Source organism: Hirundo rustica, chromosome 1, assembly GCF_015227805.2.
Source record: "Hirundo rustica isolate bHirRus1 chromosome 1, bHirRus1.pri.v3, whole genome shotgun sequence".
NCBI classification, from domain to species: Eukaryota; Metazoa; Chordata; class Aves; order Passeriformes; family Hirundinidae; genus Hirundo; species Hirundo rustica.
Window position 1 is genome coordinate 66290833 of NC_053450.1, and position 19499 is coordinate 66310331.

At 38.1% G+C, this 19499-nt stretch overlaps 1 protein-coding gene across 4 annotated transcripts in view; it reads left to right on the forward strand.

The window, feature by feature from the left end:
- The window catches only part of MOCOS (molybdenum cofactor sulfurase), a 209268-nt gene that overhangs the window by 136605 nt on the left and 53164 nt on the right, over positions 1-19499 (forward strand). For all 4 annotated transcript variants that reach the window (XM_040083418.1, XM_040083434.1, XM_040083442.1 and 1 more), the window contains exon 6: positions 18752-18951. In XM_040083418.1, coding sequence (XP_039939352.1) covers positions 18752-18951 — 200 coding nt within the window. The remainder of the gene's footprint in view (positions 1-18751; positions 18952-19499) is intronic.

The window sequence follows — 19499 nt, forward strand, 5'->3', positions numbered from 1 at the left end:
TCTGGCACTTTTTTTCTGATGTTTATGTGGAATTTCCTCTTTTTCAGTTTGTGCCCATTGCCTTTTGTCCTGTCACTGGGCACCACTGAGAAGAGCCTGGCTTCATCTTCTTTACAATCTTCCCTTTGGGTATTTATGCACATCAAGAAGATCCCCACCCGAAATATCTATTCTCCAGACTGAACAGTTACATCTCTTTCGGCTTCTCCTCATATTAGAGATGGTCTAGTCCCTTATTCATATTTGTAATCCTTCACTACACTCACTCCACTATGTCTTGGACTATGGAGCTCAGGACTGGAGACAGCATTGCAGATGTGACCTCACCAGATGTGAGTAGAGGGGAGCGATGACCTCAATTAATGCAGCCCAGGATACCATTTGCCTCCTTTGCCATGAGGTGATCAGCTTGTTGTCCTCCAGGACACCCAGACCCTTTTCTAACAAAGCTGCTTTCCAGCCAGTCAGGCTATGACCAATACTCATGCCTAGGTTTGTTCCTACCCAGATGCAGGATTTTGCATTTCTCTTTATTGATCTCCATGAATTCCTCTTTATAATTCTCCAGCTTGTTTAGATCCCTCTGGTTGGCGATACAATCATTAGTTGTATCACCTGGAAATTTGTTGAGTGTGCATGATGCCCCATTTTCCAAGTCATTACCAAAGTTTTTCAATGGCAAAGGACTCAGTATCAACACTTGAGCTACATCCCCAGTGACTAGCTTCCAGCTGGATTTTGTGCCATTGATCACTGCTCTCTAAGCCTGGCAGTTACGTCATTTTTTAGTTCCACTTCATTGTCCACTTACCTAAGCTATACTTCATCAGATTGTCTGTGAGGATTTTATGAGAGAGTGTCAAACAGTAATAAAGTCAAGATAAACAGCATCCACTGTTCTTCCCTCATTTGCCAAACTGGTCATCTCATTGAAGAAGGCTGTGAGGTTGGTTAAGCATGTGTCACTCTTTGTAAATCTCTGATGACTATTCCTGATCATCTTCTTGGCCTTCATGTATGAAAACAGTTTCCAGACTCATTTGCTTTATCACCTTCCCTGAGACTGAGGTGAGGCTGAACCCCTGTAATTCCCTGAATCTTCCTTCTTGCCCTGCTTGAGAATAGGAATGACATTTGCTTTCTTTCAATTCCAGTCTTTGGAAAATTCTCACAATCACCATGATCTTTCAAATATTATCAGGATTGGCCTTGTAAGCAACAGCAACCAACTCCATTGGCACTTGTGGACATTCCATCAGGGCCCATGAAGTTGTTTATGCCCAGTTTATTTTAAGGATTCCATAACCTTAATCCTGGAACCATGATCCTGTTCCACTGATGATAAATTGTCCGTGGACTAAGCTTTTCCTCTGAACTGGGGGTCTGGGATTCCTGCAGGCAAGGCTCACCAGTAGAAAATGAGTCACAGAAGATGTAATGACCTCTACCCTTTTCTGTGTCCTTCCTCAACAGGGCTTCTGCTTGTAGAAATCTTTCTTGTTAGCAGTTACATTGCTTACCAAATTCCTAAGTGGATCCATGAATGTTCAGACCATGTCTCTGTGGTCCTCCTGGGTCACCAGGTCCTGTTTCCACCTTTCTACTTCTTGTGGTTTAGTTTAGTGGAGAGCTCCTTGTTCATCCATGAAAGTCTGGTGCCTTAACTATGTTTCCTGCTTGCTGGGCTGGACCACTCCTGAGCTTGAAGAAGGTGATCCTTGAAATCTGCTCTTTTTTTACCTGAAATTGAATTTTTTTTTGTCAGGTTAAAACCAAATTTTGGCAGTCACTAATCCTAACTGTGCTGGGGAACATTTCTGAAAAGCTGGACAAGGACATCAGCATTTAGGTAATAACGGGCACTTGGGTGTGTAGAAAATGTATCTGCTTCAGGAATAATTTAAATCACTACCAAAATTTCTCATTTTGAGCACAGAATCAGGAGGTGGGTTATTCTTGTGGTTCATGAGATCATTGTACCATTTGGAGAAGAATCAATCTATCTATGCTACACCTATGGGAACGGTAACAAGGGAAGAAGGTGGAGCCTGTAAGCTCTTTATGGGCATAGTAAAAAGCGGTTATTGAAACTAATCTTAGATAGTTAGGGTTTAGCCCTTCTTGAAAAAGCTATCAAGGATTTAATAGAAAATAAAAGCTTTTCTATTACATTTGTAACCATACGCTAGCAATTAGAAGAGAATTATGAACTGGATATGGAATCCCATGTGAAAGCATGAAATGCCTCCAACTTCTAAAAAGGAAAAATCCTCTCTTAAACTATCTGGGCTTTCACAGTTATTGCAAGACAACCCAATAGATTTGATTTTACTAGGTTTTTCTATAAGTAGTCTCTTACAGGCATATAGCTATTAATGATATTTAATTAATTCCTGCCAGGATTGAGGTCTTAATGATGTTTTTATTTTAAAGCAATTTAAGAGGCTAGTGCTGATGCAGTAATTTCTTTAAGCAGAATATCTTCATTTTAGAGCAAACTTATGAAACACCTGTTTATCCATCAAACTTAAAATTTCTTATGTACATCTACATAAATATGCTTATGTGCCTTTCACAAATTATTTGATAGAAAAGTGTCTTGCTAAAGAAGTCCAGCAGATCTTCACAAAACAAGTGCTTTCATCTCTGTTATTGGATTTTAGTGTTTCCCTCAGTAAACAATACTTAAATAGATACGTTTTATGTATTGATTCTTAGCAAGAAGTGGCTTAGATCAATGCTAATTTTGAATTGTCAAAGTACTGAAGAAAAGCATAACTATAACATGTTAGTAGTCAATCTCTTTTCTGTGTTCTACTAACATTAGGAAGTGGACTTTATGGGATAGTAATTTTTTTTTTTTTTTTTTTTTTTTTTTTTGATGGAACAGTAGTTCATAGAAAACAAAGAAGTTCAGCAGTGTTTATTTTGTTCTCTCTCTGTATATGTGTGGCATTCCAGCTGTGCTTGCCACTTTGGCATATATAGTAAGCTATACATAATCTAAAAGAAATTAAATTCAGTAATTTAAAAACTATTATTAATTCATTTTTCTCTGGAATTTTAAACAGAATTCTTGTTTATCTCCAAAACCATCATGCTTTATCTCCAAAAACATCATGCTTTAAATTTAAAATCTCAGGCTGAAAACTCAAATACCTGGTTTCATGTTAATGAATACAATTGTCATTTACATAGTGTCACATTTCAGCAGTTGCAGTTGTAAAGACAAATTTTGAAGAGGATGAACAAAATGAGGGAAAAGTTGTTGAAGTTTACAGAGCAGAGGGAATTTTCTGCAAAATATATATATTTTCCTATAGCTTGTATATTTCTGCTTCACAGTATCAGTGGGAGCTGAGTAGTTGAGTCATTCACCCAAAGCTAGACGATGGGATCAGTGCCATCCAAGGGAGAGCCCCCTCTGGGAGCTACAAGAGCATCGTGAAGGCAGCTCTTCAGCCATTTCACACGTGGGAGGAGGTGAGGTGCTTTCCCTCAGAGATGCCCACCACATGGCATAGCATGGCATTCATGTTGAGCTGTGGATGGGAGGATTTCAGCCTAATTAAACAGTAGCTGTTGACCTGGCATGTTCTGTAAATAGGCATGACACCATTTGGTACTTAGTTGCGGTCTAGCATCAAACAGCTGCCTTGAACTGCAGATCCGAGCACAGCTCAAGGAATAATTCCGTTTGCCTGCGACAAGCCAGGGACTGGCTGACAGAACAAGTAGCATTAGCGAGGGTGGAGACTGCCAGCATCAATAATGATTATATGTGCTGCTTCTGCCTGTGATGAGCTGCCAGCTTGTAAATGCTGAACAATTGAGTGACCTTGGACAAACCGGTCCCAATAATGATACGGCGTTTGTTTTAATATGGAAGTGACAAGAAGGAAAAGATCACAGCGTGTCTCTCTTTCATGCAATCCCTCATCTCCAAAATGGATGCATCTCATGTGAGTTTAATAATTCGTTTCATATGCAAAGCCTCTTTCTCTGGTATTAAGAACATTTTCAAAGCTTAGGAAAGTTAAGGACTGAAGGCTGGAGTCAAGAAAGGAAGATAGTTCTTATACCTGCAGTGGCTGTCACCTGCTTAAAGATAATAAAAATACTTTCTAAAATTTAAAACCGTGCTTTGTCTCAGCATTTTCTATTTGGGAGCACTGGCAGCCTGCCCCCCTGGGGGGACGAGGCCTGGCTATGGCTGCCCATGGTCCACGTGCAGAAAGAGGAGGAGGAAGAGGCGTGGGATGAAAGTGGCTGCCTTGGCACAGTGTGCCCCCCAGTGCTGGCAAGCCTGGCTTCAGCATCCAGTGTGGCCCCATGCCACCACTGGACTCTCTCACCTGCCCTGTCCTTCTCCTGGCACCTCCTCTGAAGGCTCGGCAGCCCGCCGGTGGGCTGGTAGTTGGTGTTCTCCGAAAGGATCTCTGTGGCTGTCTTGGGCATCCTCTGCCAAATGCTGCTTCCTGGGAGAGGGAGCTGCTCTCCTGGGAGCTGGCCACCCCAGGGCTCTGTGCTCCTTCAATCCCCCCAGGACCAGGATGCCAGTCCTGCAGAGTCATAGCAGTCTCTGGGCATCTCCAAGCCCTGGCAGCACATTCCATGCCCTGCTTCTAGCACAGGTGCCCTGTGGCAACAAGTTCTGGTAAAATTCATTATTTTCTTTAATAATTTAGAAAAGCTGGAGGTGAGTAAAATGGAGAGCATGGGAATAAGAAGGGTGTAAAATAGAGTCTGAGAATCTTATAAATTGGAATTTTTAAATTGAGGGTAGAAATACCAATTCATTAATTGAATAACATCATAGGCATTTAACACCAATATATTTTTATGGCCATGTTAAGTGGTTTTAAAGATATATTTTACTCTTCTTTTCATAAATTATTCTTGATAATACCTTCCTGTTCATGGAAGCAGAAATTCTCAAAATCTGTCTCTTGGCATTTTGCCATTTTGTGGCAGTAATAGATCATTCTCTTCTGAGGGGAAGAGTTTTAAAAAAATATCAGCTCAACAAGCAGCTTTGTGAAACAGGCTGATCCAGCCTCCGTCTTTGGGTCAAATACTCACTGTCTCTGCTGCAAGCGAAATATGAAAACTAAAGAGATGAAGTCCAATGGGATGCAATCAGTTAGCATGGAAGAATTTCCAAACACTTTGAAGGATGGGTCTGCATCTCAGCATCACATAGGATATGGAAAAATGTTCTTGCTGGTTACTGCAGGAGAGCTTTACAGCTGTGGAGGATCCTGTCGGCTTTAATAGGCTCTGAATATATTACTGACTAACCTAGCTTACAAGCAGCTGACATTAAAGTGCCTGATGTCCCTGATACATTCCTTCATCTCTTCCCTGCCTGCAGATGAAGAGACAAAGCCTGCAGGAAAGCAACACTAGCGTAGCCAAAAAGCCAAAATAGCTGAGCAGTATAGTGGTGTGTTTAAATTCTGTCTTACAGAATATTTTCAGATAAAATTGCAAACATATCACACACACCTATGTTCAGTGAATATTATCCATAAAGAGCTGTGGAAATGGAAAAGAAAGAGCTATGGGAAGTGGGAAACAATTTAATACTTTGTAACAGAGCTCATCGTATATTGCAAAAAAGTGTGGTATGAGTTAAGTCAAAGCTGTAAAGGGAGTTGCAGAAGAAAATAAAGACTTCAGTTGCTATCTCTGGCTGTTGAACAAAGTGAGCCTTCAAGGTCCAGCTTTTAGTCAGAAATAATCAACATGCTGTCTTGTTACTGACACTTCTTGTTATCTGCTCTGATAAAGAAGGATCTAAGCTTTTATATTAGATCATATTCTGAACTTGACAGCATCATTCTAATAAAAAAAGAAAAAAGGGAAGAGCTGTAATGAGTGCATTTGGCAGGACTCACATTGTCAAGGCCTCAAAAAGAAAGGTTTTTATTATTTTGATTGACTGATTGGTCTGACCTTACAGGTGGTGAGACAAATTTCTGCAGGACCATAAAACTAATTTTTCTGACCCTTCAATTTATAGTACCTTCCTTTTTCCTTTTCTGTTCTGTGTCTAAGATGGGTGAAATGTTTCAACCCAGCTTGTACTGATCGTAAAAATTCTGTGATTCATCATAACTTCAGGGTGTTAATCAATTTATTTCTTGCATGTTCAGATATAGAGAAGGAAAGAAGTGCTTGAGCCGGCATTTCTTTACGTCTCAATTTATTTATTTGTTCTCCAGCTGTACAAGGGATGTTTTAATCCTGTGAAACATCTATCTTCAGATGGCATGTGAGAGAGTAGAACTCTCTGAGACATTAGAGAATCTCTCTTTAGATCAAAATGTGGGCTTTTTTATCACTTCTGAACACTATGTGGAAGTTTTGATATCAGAATAGCTAGGAAGAAATTAAGAAAAGCAGAACACAATATTATTACATGACTTGAGAGCAAGAGGTAAGTCACATAAGCTTCCTCATACTCTGGAGAGCATGGTTGTCAAAGTATATGAGAAGACATGAAAAAGGAAAATTGCTAACCAGTGTAAAATACCTCCCAGGCTAGTTCCAAACTGCTGAAGTTTCAGCAGCTTGCTGAAGGGGACTTGCTGTGTAGCTGTCACTACTACTTTGTCTCTCCTGGGGAGTTCAAGTTGACTGCCTGCCATTGTCACGAAAGACCAGCTCATCCTGCATCTTCTGACCACCCTTCATAGCTTGTATTGATGTCTTCTCCTTTGAGAAGGCTCTCTGGTGAGAGTTATAGCAGGTATTATAATGAAAGGGAAAAAGGATGAGAAGCCATATCACAGTCCAAGCTAATATCATCTGATAAATTCTTCATCTGATCCTGGCATCACTTTTGGTCACCCTAGAATAGAACAACACACTAAGGTCGATGTCCTTGTAGTTGCCTTTTGGTCTCCCTGATTTAGAAAAATTTCACTGTTGAAAACTGCTCAGTAAATTCAAACTATTTATAATAAGCATTGAAGATGTTCTTGAACTCTTAAAAATTATTGAGGTGTTTCGTGGAAAAATGCCACTGAGTACTCGTAAAAGATTTTGCAATGGGAACCCACAAAACTGCGGGACTGTTACTGTTCTTGTAAAAGGAAACAGGGCTGATAATTTGCATATTTTTTCCCTCTTATCCTACCATATCCAAGAAGGCAGAAGGGTTTTGGAGAGTTAAGTGAATATACCAGTTCTGCCTGAAATGCAGCCACACTAATATTTGTTGTGTGAAGCCTTTAAATGCATTGCCATGCATTTAAACCCACACTTCTTAATTATACAACATTATTCCAGTTGGGTTTGCAGTCAAATGTTTGAGCAGTTTGATTAATCACTCCACTTCTAAATGGTCAGAACTTTACTGCTGCTTTGAATTATGTGTCTCCTCTCTCCTGTGAAGTACCTCAGCTGGATGATGTAGCTCCTGTAGGATCCTCACCTAGGTATGTGAGACCATCAGAGGTTTGGTGAAGCCAGAAAGGTTGAGTCAATAAAATATTAGAGAGGTTGAGTCAAGAGAAATATTAGAATCTTGGGCAGCCTGAAACAGCCATTCTGCTTAGTTCAATTCAGACAAGAATATCTGTTACACTTAAAAAATGAAACAGACTAAATAGTAATCTTTAATAAGCCTAAGTGATTTCAACTGCAAACCAGGGCTCCTGACTGGTCAACTAGAGACTCCAAACCAAGAAAATGTTACCTACAAGGGTGTCTTGTGTGTCATTGCAGCCATTCAAATTATCTCATGTATTGAGTTAACCATCTTTCAAGGGGAAAAAAAAAAAAAACAAAAAAAAACAAACCACCAAACATATTTCATCAACAAGTGTTCTTAATTCAAGGCTAAAGTATGAGAATAGTTTCTTTGCTTTGAGTACGGCATTTGCATATCTTTGTGTTGTGCAGTACCTCTGTAGCCAAAGGTCATGGAGCTAAGTGTGTGCCAACTTTCTTTGCCAACAGTAGTAACACTCAGTGCCTGTTTGGCATAATGGCCATGTACGTTGTGAGTCATTTCTGAGGGTTTTCTTTTCATGGTGTTTCAAATTGGAAGCCCTTTTCATTTACAGCAGCAAGACTGCACTTGGTGGGGCAAGAATGAAAAGGAAAGTAATAAGGATTATCTGTATATTTATCTCCTTAAACTGCTTCTTCCCTGAATGTTTTCATTTACAAATTAAGGCATTGTGGATCTCTTCAGAAAATATGCTGCATGAAAGAGAGGAATGCATTGTAGATAATACTAGATAACAACAACACCACCACAAAAACAAACAAACAAGCAAACAAAAAACCAAAAACACAAGAAAACCCACAAAAAAAAATAAGAAGTGTTGGGAAGGATGAAGCCAGAAAGCCCTATAAATATGATTGCTTAGATTCTGAGAATGTGAAACCTGTAACTGAGATAGAATTGAAAGTAAGTTTTGATGTTTGAGATGTATTAGATACTGGATCTCTGGGAAAACAGTTATGTGACCATCTGAAAGTTACCTGCAGCCAGACCCAGAGGTCAAATGGAATGTTCTGTCTCACCCCTCAATGTATGGTTCATCCCACACCTGTACCCCTCCCCTGAAGTATCAGGTATCTGTAACCCCATTGGCCCAAGGCTTGTTCCAGCCCACCTTGAAGACCCCTGATAAGGGGTCCCGGGGGGCTGGACGCTCTCTTTGCTCTTTGCTCTCTTTTTGCTTGCACCCTTCCCTGAGGACTTTCCTCTCTTGGAATTTCCTCTCCCTATTTCTCCCTTCCCCCACCTTCCTAGGCCTTGCCACGAGCTGCAGCCTGGCGGCTCAGAGCAAGGCCCCCACATCCCTTACAATAAACCTCATCTTCTAAAACCCAACTTCAGAGATCTCTCATCTATATTTATCTACACCGTCCTGGAGTCCTCAGCAGCAGGAAGAAGAAGCTATTTCTACAAAGAAGAGCTGTTGTTTCTGATTTTTTCTATCATTAACCCCAATAGTGTTCTTTACATCTTAAAATATGAATCTCGTAGAACAGTCTGAAAAATAGTAGCCACTATTATCACTTCGGTGGATCTAAGAAAAAGCATTTCAAAAGCTGACCACGCCAAAGAAACCAGGGGAATAAAATATATTGGTTCATTGTTATGTGTGGTGACAAACTAGAGTGTGAATCCCTTCAAGGAAAGACATGAGTGAATCTGGGCTCCTCCACATCTCGTGAGTGTTCTGGCTTCATTCCTTCCTCGTAGGAAAGGAACCCTTTCTGTTTTGCCTTTTCCTTGTAATCTAAAAATGGAATTTTGTGATCAGTGCCTTGAGCTGGATCTTCATTTCTACAGTCTTGCTGTTGTAAAAACATGCCTTAAATAGAAATGATAAGGAAAATGTTTGGGTTTTTTTAAACATTTGTTTACAACTTGACTGCAAAGACCCTCATTTGACCGAGCTGCAGCAGCCCTTACTCTTTTTGCCTTCCTTCTGCAGAGCTCATGATGTGATGGGTTGCCATGGGAAAAGGCCAGGTCTTCCTCAATGTATGCTGCCTTGCTTCCTTTCCCTGTCAGTGGCTCCGTCTGTGTTGCCAGCACTCATCCTTCACCAGTGCCTTGCTCACATCAGTGCTTTCTTTTAACCTTGCCCAAGTCTGTCTTCAGAGTCAGTTCCTGAGCTCACCATAGAGCTTGATTTACAGCATGAGACAGCAAGTGGTGCACATAAGAATTGCTCATGTCTTCAATACTTCAACTCTTCTGCACTGAATGTGAAGTACAGATTTTGACTGATTTATGGTGTTAGAGCTTATTGAAGCTGATATAAGGCCAAGAGTAATTTTTTTTTTCAGAAGCACACTACCTGCAGTCTTTAGAAGGAAGCAAAACCTGAAATAAATTACTTTAAATATTAACATTTTCTACCTTAGATTTTTCTTCTAGTCTTCTGTTTAGTAGATCTGCTCATTGAACTGACAATTGACTAAAATACCTATTCCACGCTTAGAAAATTACAGAAGTTCAACCTTAATCCAGCACACTTTCTTATTGCTCATCAGCCCCTTGACATGGAGACCACACAATCTTTCTAGGTTCAGTGGGTTTCAGAAGCTCAGAGGAATGAGAAGTGTAATAAAAACCTCCCAAAAGTTATTTTATACCAGCCAACACTGCAGGACATTCTGCTTATTAAAAAAACTGATACTGTTTTACAGTGATTGCTGAGCATCCCACAGCAATGGCTATATTTTAAGTTCATGCACTTTTGTTGCGTGAACTCTTGAGAAGTGAGGCTGGAACTACAATATCATTGCTGACGGCTATGTGTTGAGAGTGTGCTTCACTATCTGTGAAATATTTTGTGTGTTCACACATCTCACAAACTCAGCAATGAACTTCAAGATGTCTGAGCCTGCTGTGTCCAGTCAGAAAACGCAGCCACAGGAAGGAAGGTGTGTCAGTGGGTCACCTTTTGGTCCTCACAAGAGCAGTGACTGATGTAAAGCAGACTTAATGCTGTGACCTCAGGGCAGATTATAGGTTAGCTATAGGTCTCTCTTGCGGTGTTAGTGTAGATAATTATTAAAATAACATTGGCTTGGTAAAAAAGCCTGGGAGAAGCCATGGGATTATTTAGTTAACATGAGGTTCCAGAATTCAGAACACTTTTTAATATTGACTGCATGCTTCCTGATGATTAAGATCAAATTAGAGAAATTTCAAGGCAGTTTTTATAATTCATTGTATTTACTTTATTACCACTGTTTCATTAATTACACTCTTCCTTCCATGGTAACTATTATTATTATTATTATTATTATTATTATTATTATTATTATTGTAACAGTACCAGCAGAGACTTAGTCTGAGAATGCAAAACGAATGGCAGAGTACCCTTTAGGCTATCAAAAAACTATGAATATCAGTAAATCCAAAATTTCACTAAGAAAAATATTGTTGTTTTCATAAAAGTGGGTAGTAATTATTTTACCAACTTCCTGTATTCCTGAATGTTACAGATAGAGAAGGAAAATTGAAAGATTTGTTGTTGTTGTTCCATCACTATTCAGCATTGTGCTTTAAGATTTGTCCTCTGGAAACTTTTCTTTTAGTGTATTGTAATTCTTGGTTTAATTAAATGAACTTGTGGTATTTTCTGCATTGCTGTGATGGCAAAGCTCTGCGGAGCCTTAGAAGGAGCAAGATAGCCTTAGAAAGGCTGCACAAGAACAGAGATGGAGCATCCCACTACTTCATACACTGGCAGAAAAAGGCTTGGATCAGAGTTTGTCAGAGAAAAAGAGGAAAGGTGTGCAACCAAAATTATGAGTGAAGAAAAAGCTGTGCTGCAAATCAATATGCTGCCTCGGACACCAAAGTATTTCACTAATAGAGAGATTTCAAAAATGTTATGTTAAATGTTTTACTAATACCAAACCTCTAGGAAGGCAGAGTCAAGCCAATGGGTATTGAGGTGTGAGTTCTGGGCACAGCATTAGCCATTCTTCTGCACCGAATGCAGGCAGGGTGAGCTTTGAAGCAGAATGGATTTATATCCTAGCAAGGCTTTAGACTGGGATCTGTCATCTTAGGAAGGAAAAGAATGAAGCTGTCAGGGTTTTCAGAACATTTCAAAGGGTTCTCTTGATGCTGATGGAAAAATTTCCTCCCATAAACCCCCCCAAACATTTGGATTTCTCTTTATATTCAGTCTATTTTTGGTGCAAGTTGTTTGTATCCATTGGTCTGTGCCTTCCCTCAGGGGAAAATGAAAACAACCCACAAAACTGTGGATATGTTAGAAAATCATGATACTGTCAACTAGCACTAGGTATCCGCGTCTTAAGAAAAGTTATTTTTTGAATTCTTATTTAACTTAACTGCACATCTGATGATAGTATCAGTTTAGCTGAGCAGATGACAAAGGTTCTCCTCCAGCTACATTACAGTGATTAGAAAGTTGCTCCTGACTCAAATAAGTAAGTTAAAAATTAATAAATAAGTGTTCTTGCAAAATCAGGGTCAAATTAGTCTTATTGGAAACAAATTAGTCTTATGGAAAACATAAGGCCGTCTCATCTTACATCTTCTAAATTCCCATGATATAGCTGTGAGACAAAGAAAGAGCTTTATGCACTACCTTATATTAACAGACTAGTTGTGGAGAGTTAAAAATTCCAGGGAACAAGCAGCAGTTAAGCTTCTACATGCTGACTTCAAGGAATTGTGCATAGCAGGCTCCATTAAACAAAGGACAGAGACATTTCATAATAAAGCAGAAAAGAGGCCTATATGTAACATTCAGGTTTCTAACAGCTGCCAGGAGAATTCATGTGCTTTTATAGTACAGGCTTCTCTTGCATTTTGTCCTTAAAGTGACAGAATCATAAGCAGAAGTTGTTCTGCTGGACTGAGAAAAACCTTGGGAGATAAAGCCTTTAGAGATAAAATGTGAGTATCGCATAAATACATACTTTTAGGGATGATTCTGTTGTTCTCACAGAAATCTCTTTGGGCTCATGTCATTCAGCACTCTGGAGGTACAGTTTGAATGCTGCTTCCATGAGGTGTGCAAGGCGCTCTGCCATTTTGAGAAAGACTCCCCAGTCATCTTTTATGTTGCTGGTTTTATGGTTTGAAAAGTCATCCTGAAATTATTACCTCTCCTGAGAATATGGCATGGGCACATGAAAGAAAATAAAGAATGGACAGAAATACATACCCTCCCCTGGCTCAAAAAAAGAAATCTCTTAATAGCAGAAAGTAAATTAAATGTATCTTACCTGAAGCTTATTTGAATTTTTAGATAGCTATTAATCTAAGAAGCAGTTAACTGAAATTGAATTGTACCAGTAATTAAAATATTTATACTAAAGGTGAGTCAGACAGGTGGCACGTACAACTTCCCCACTTTCATGCGACTCCCAAGAAATTTTTTAAAAAGGCAAATTATTCCTCATTATGACGTTTGAAAATTAGGAGCTGCTTCTTTCAGAATATGCTGTTCATTTTATTTAGAACAGAGACTTCAAACTCCCCTCACTGTGTGAAAACGGAGCTTGAATTAGCTGCTCTAAAGAAGTGGGAGATGGGGCATCAAAGAGCCTTCTGTTCATTAAGATAAACACAGAGTATGTGTTTCATGTTTGGTTTCAGTATAACATTCTCAATAGAGGATTAAGCAGTTGCTTCCCACAGTCTTAAACTATTGAGATGATATGGGAGAAGGAGGAGAATAGAAGGATTTAAGCTATTATGCAAAGAATTAGTGCTGAGAGAGTAAAAGGTCCCCCTATTAGCCATTGAATTCTGCATGGATTTAGTTGTGTTGAGGGTGTAACATGGCTCTCTGTTTTGGACACACAGAAACTACATAATTAGGTTGCAGGAGTCCATCTAAAGTTTCAGTCTGGACAACGATCTTGTGAAATGGATTCTTGCCAGTTGATTATGTACTTTCAAACCACATTATGTACTTTTCAGGGAAAAAGTCCCCATAGTTTCATAACTGAAATTTTCTTTTCATATAATTCTTTTTTTACATCTTAACTTTAGAATGAAACCTGAATTATTTTTTTTAGAAGTACCGATGACAACTGGGGACACAGATTTTACCCTTCTTGCTCTCAAATGCAGTCACCTTACTTGCAGAAACAGTCATAGTCCATCCCACTTTGTGTTTCCCAAACCAGTTTTCATTACATGTATTTTATAGATCAAGTTGATTGAACTGGTCATATGAGTCAAAGAGAGGTTTGCAATCTGTCCATGCCTTCTGCCTTTTATGTGAGTGTGGATGATAGATATTTTTATGCATTGGCTGGTAAGACATTTACAGTAGTTTATTTTGAATTAAATGAATGAGACTTTGGTAACTGTTATAACCAATATTGCAGTTCTCTTACATCAGAGGAGCTCTTTTCTGTTGACACCAAGGAAATGTTAATGTGTTAATTGTAATGTTCAAGTTCCCTGAGTGGCTTTTATACCCTTAGTACTGTCAGCCAACCCATAAGGACATATTCATATTTTGGGGTTTTTTTTGTTCATATATATATATATGTGTGTGTGTGTGTGTGTGTGTGTGTGTGTGTGTGTGTGTATATGTATATTTTGTTTACTTCATTGAAGTTCATTAGAAATTACATACCTTTTTTTCATATATTTTTTTTCCTCTAGGCATCTGTTACTCCTCACTCTGGGAAACAAGCAGTAGTTAGATTTGGTCTTACTTAGGGCAGCTATTCTCATAATTTGGGGGGAAAAAGCTCACCAGAAATGGGTATATTTAATATTTTTTGATAAATGTAGAAGGTCTACCAAGGGATGACTGATCAAGTTGATTATATTTTCTTCTCTTTATTTTCTTTTGTTGTATTGTATTTTTAACTTTTCAGGGTTGCACTTTGGGGGCAGGGAGTTGGATCATCTTAAGAATATTTCCTTTTCATGTTTGCAGCATTCTGTTTAAAACAGGAGTGGTAAAGAATAGCAGTGGTTAGAATACATTGTTTAATGTGGTTTAAAGCTGAAGCACTCAAATTCACAAAAAATTACTGTCACTAAATTCATCCTCAAGAGATTTTTAGTGGGAAGAATAACACTACATAGGTGAAAAACCTCAGTCAAGGACATCCAGTTCTATGCAAAAAAAGAATGCTAAAAAAGCTCAGAAATTAATCGTAATGTACCTTTCTTGGAGGAAGTGAAGGAAGGACTCCAAATGTTTGACGGGATTTTCAGGTTCCATGGCCTCATTAGCACATTGACTCACCAGTCCTGCATGGTGATCTGTCTCATTTGGGATTCAGTAGAAGGTGCTACATCTTGGTTTCACTCCCTGCTGATTGGTTAGCTGAGATTTCAGCTTATTATTTCTCTGCCTCGTTGCTATCTATTAGGTGATACTGGCAAATACTGAATCGCATTGATCTTTTTCTTATTCAAAGATATTTGTGAGATTGGATTTACTGGAGTGATAGAGAATTTGTCGAGCTTAAACCTCAATTTCTGTAGCTTTTTCACACGAAGTTAGAACAATAACTGTATATTTGTTTTAAAATTCTGCTTCCTTATCTCCAGTATTTAGCTTCTCATAGTAGGAGAGATAAAAAATGTATTTGAATGCAGATCACAGAGGTTTCTGAGTACAGCCTGAAAACCTTAAGCACAAGAGCTTTCATTCTAGAGACTCTTTTCCAGTCTCTGCTTTATCTTAATCTCTTTATTCAATATCTTTTATAGATGTTGATATATGCCTATTTGTCTACACCTCTTTCTGGAAGAACTAACATTTGAGCATTTAGGCTGCTGAAATCCTGGTTCTTTCGGAGAGGAGATGATATCCCATTACATATGTGCCATTATGTAATGCAGAACAGGTCCCTGCTAACTCAGAATCATTCTTCACTGAGTACTTATTGGACATGTGTATACCTCAGACCTCTCTGGTTAGATAAAATTCCACTGGAAAAATAAAATCTCATTCTATTTGCATAGAACAAGCAGCTAACAAGACAGAAGTAATGCAAATACATGATGTTATCACCAGACAAAACAACCAGTGGATTTATTACACCATGATGACAATTGTAAATAGTTTGAATGCCCATAGGTTTTACCCACTTGTAAGTGTGACATAGTTTCTCCTTCTCTTCCAGATGACTTAACTGTCCCACAGTCCCTGTGGAGAGGCATATGCACATATGCAATTTCTATGGAAGAGCTGACATTATAAATTTATCTATGGTTTATCCAGTTCAGTGGTACTCTGAATCTTCCACACTTAAACAATATTAGTTTCCATAACAATACACAGACTGAGGTATAAGATGGGATGGCAGGTCTCAGATGGTGCTGACCTATCAGAATGCTGTAGTGTGCAAACATATATCAGCAATATGAGGTGTAACAGCATCTCCACAGCTTTGCTAGAATACTTTGGCAAGGAGGTTTGTACACAAAATTACAAGCTTGCTTCACAATCTCTTCTGCTCAAAAAGTATACCACTGCAAAATATATGGCATTCATTGGGACAACAACTTGTGTGAAAAATCGGGTGCTGCTGGGAAGGGATTTCATTAAATGGTCATGTCTGGCTTAATGTAATGTCAAAAAATGTGCATGGAGACAAAGTAACAAGGGGCAGATTAATCCACACAAATGCAGAAGTTTCTTTTTTACCAGAGAAGTTCTTACAGTTCTGCTCTAGGAAGAAGCTACCGATGAGTGCAGATTGTGGATTGGGGGCATTCTTTGTGCTGAATGTGTTCCTACACACATTACACACATAAATACAGTGCATGGTATTAGATAGACTTCATCTGATGTAATTTAGACATGAGATTAATTCTGATCCAAATTACGGAATGAATAAATTGTTCCTAATTTTAAAATAACTTTTAGGAGCAACGAGATTCAATTCACCTTAATAAAATAATGTAGCAGTAAGGAATAAAATCCCTAAACTGAGGAGTCAGGGCACTTGAGTCCTTCCTAGCATCTTCTTAAAGTGAAGTATAGATGATTTTTCTGAATTGTAAGTCTTATAATGTGTTACTACTTCTATTCACAAACAGAGATTTGTTCTGGTTTTTGTTTTCTCTTGCTCAAATTCTTGTCCCTAGAAGGGAGATGAGGTAAGCATTGGATTTATGTAATATACAGTATAGATAATATTTTTTTAACAAAATAAAAATAAATCACAGCTATTTTCTGAATATATATCCCTTTTTCTGTCAGAATAAATTTCAGACTGATGGCAGTTTTACCACAAGGTTTTCTGTGACGTCAGACCTAATTACCACCTATTCTGCTACTTAAAAATATGCAATCCTGGCAACACAGTTTCCTTTGGCCAATCACGGGGCGGGAAAGCAACTGCAGGCTATTGCATTTGGATTTGTCAGAATAAATAATTAAAAGACTCATCAGCTTCTCGCTAATGAACAAGAAAATGTGATTAAGAAACTTTAAAGGAAAATAGCTGAAAACAATATAGAAATGATAGCAGGATGTTTGCTGTGAATGAGTGACTGAAATTTCTGAATAGGAGATTTCTTCAACCAGGCACAAGGACAGTAGTTTAATCTTCTATTAAAAGATTCCTGTCAGTTTGGAAAAGCTCTGAATCAGGAGATTAGACACATCTCAGAAGCTGACAAGGCAGTCACTTCTCTCAAGACAGCTACTTTCTGGCAAATGCTCAGAAATAACTTTTTGTGTGTGTAGTTTTGTTTTTCTTTTTTGATATTTAAAGATTTTTAACTTCTACCCAATGACTATGACATTTTTGACTAGTCAATCTTTTATTCTTGGAGATTCTGAAAATACAAATCATCTTTCAGACCAAAATGTTCTAGAGATGCTTGCCAAGTTTACTGTGGCTAACATCTAGAAATTGCACTGATTAGCTGCTGGCATGCTTCCTTGCAAGTGCTTTGCCTGTTAGTATCTCATGAAATATCTTATTCATCTTTATTATTCTTCAGCACCAAAAAAAGTACTTCCTTATATCTATATATACTACCTATATATATACTATCTATATGTACTACCTCATATCTAATCTGTTACTATGCTTTTAATGTATGCTCTCTCAGCTTATCTAAGGGAGATAGCACATAGTAGAGAAACTAAAAAAAAGTGAAATAACAGATGCTGCTGCAGTTCTTCTGTATGTCAGGAGAACTATATCTTTTTTCCTTTATATTCATTCATAAATGACACAGTCCTTTTATGAATAAAGGCACAGAAGTCAACAAGATTACAAAATTTCAATTGTGGCAGTTTCCAGATACTCAGATATAAAATTAATATGCACAGAAGTAAGTGTGAGATTCACAGTTACAAAGGTTAATAAAAAAAGGTAAAATAAAAGGTGAAACATGCTCATAAGCCTCAAATAGGATCCTCACTACAGAAAATACTCTGGGTCTAAAACCCAGAAAGAAAAATGCTCTTCTACATCAAGAGGTCTTTGGTGATTCTTTACCTGTTTTTGTTCTTCCCACATAATGTAGACCCACCATGGTGCAGTGCAGAGTGTGCAGAAACTCCTTCAATAGGGACATGTAGCAAAGACACAACCTATCCTCAAAGAGCAGAGATGTTGAAGAGATCTTCATCTGTCAGGAATTCTCTGCAGTTCTCTTCTCCAAACTGTACTGTAGGGGGAAAAAAAAAAAAAAAAAAAAAATCTCTTTATGTTTTTTCCAGGCCAAGTTCTGTGAAAACTTGTCTGCGAAGTTTCTCTTGAAACATTCACAGTGTCCTTTTTTCTTCTACAGAAAGAAGTCTTGGAAGAATAATTCTTCATTATTCAAGTCAATTTCTTGTAAAATGACATTTTTATTTCATCATTACATTTAGAATTTTATTATTTTTGTTTTATCTCAGACACAGTTTGCTTTCTGTACTGTGTTCTCACGATCTCCAGAGTTAGCTGGAGAAAAGCTTGGTTTTCAATTTATTTGTAGCAGAACATCTTAGTTTTATGTATAGACTGGAACATTAAGTCTTGTAATTCCTGTAAACTGTTTCAGTGAAACTTTAGCTTTCTACAGTAGATTAATTGTAGATAAATCCTTGGTGCAACAGTACTTCTGAACCTTCTACATGAGGAAAGAAACATTTGAAAATTGTATAGGCATTTAAAGAAACACAAAGCTACCAATTTTGTGCTAATTGCCTCGGACTATGCCATTCTGAAAAATCATCCTTTTTTTTACATTGCCATAAAAATAATGCACCTGACATGTATGTACGCTTTTCTTTTGTAGGTGGAATGGAGAAAATAAAACAGCATACCTTTGCATTAGCTCACTACACCTATACTGTGCTGTCTAACTTAAAATATGCCAATGGGGCTCCTGTAGTACGTATTTACAGTGATACAGATTTCAGCAGTCCTGATGTCCAAGGTCCAATCATTAATTTTAATGTACTCAATGAAAATGGGGAAGTGCTCGGGTTTTCAGAGGTAAGTTTTTCTCTTGTCTTAACTGGAGTTTGTGGTTGTATTTTAAGCATGTTCACAATTAATTCTTTATCCTAAAAGAAATCTTTTATTCACAGTAGTCCTTTCTGAGGTTTTGGGTTTATTTCTTCATAGGTCTGCGCCATATATACGCACCTTTTTAAAGCAGTAGAAAGATAATCCAATAAATAGTGCTAGCACAGTACCAAATACCTAATAGCTAGAGGCAATATCTTACGGATTTATTACTCCACAAATAGGAAGTTTTGATGTGGACTGTTTTAACAGGATACATTGACTAAGCAGTTTGATTTTTTTGCTGGCTTCCTTCTCTAGAGGACTCAAAATTGGGAATTGAAGAGGAAGTCTGGAAAAGCTGATAAAGAGATTGCCTTGGAGCTTTGACATACAAATGAAATTAGATCTCAGAATATTGCAGTCAACAAGGAAAGAGGAGTTCTTTTCCCTTCAGTTGTAATAATTACATTCTTGTAATATTCCTGAGGAATCATGGAATAAGGTTTAATGATCAGTGCAAAGAGTGAGATTCA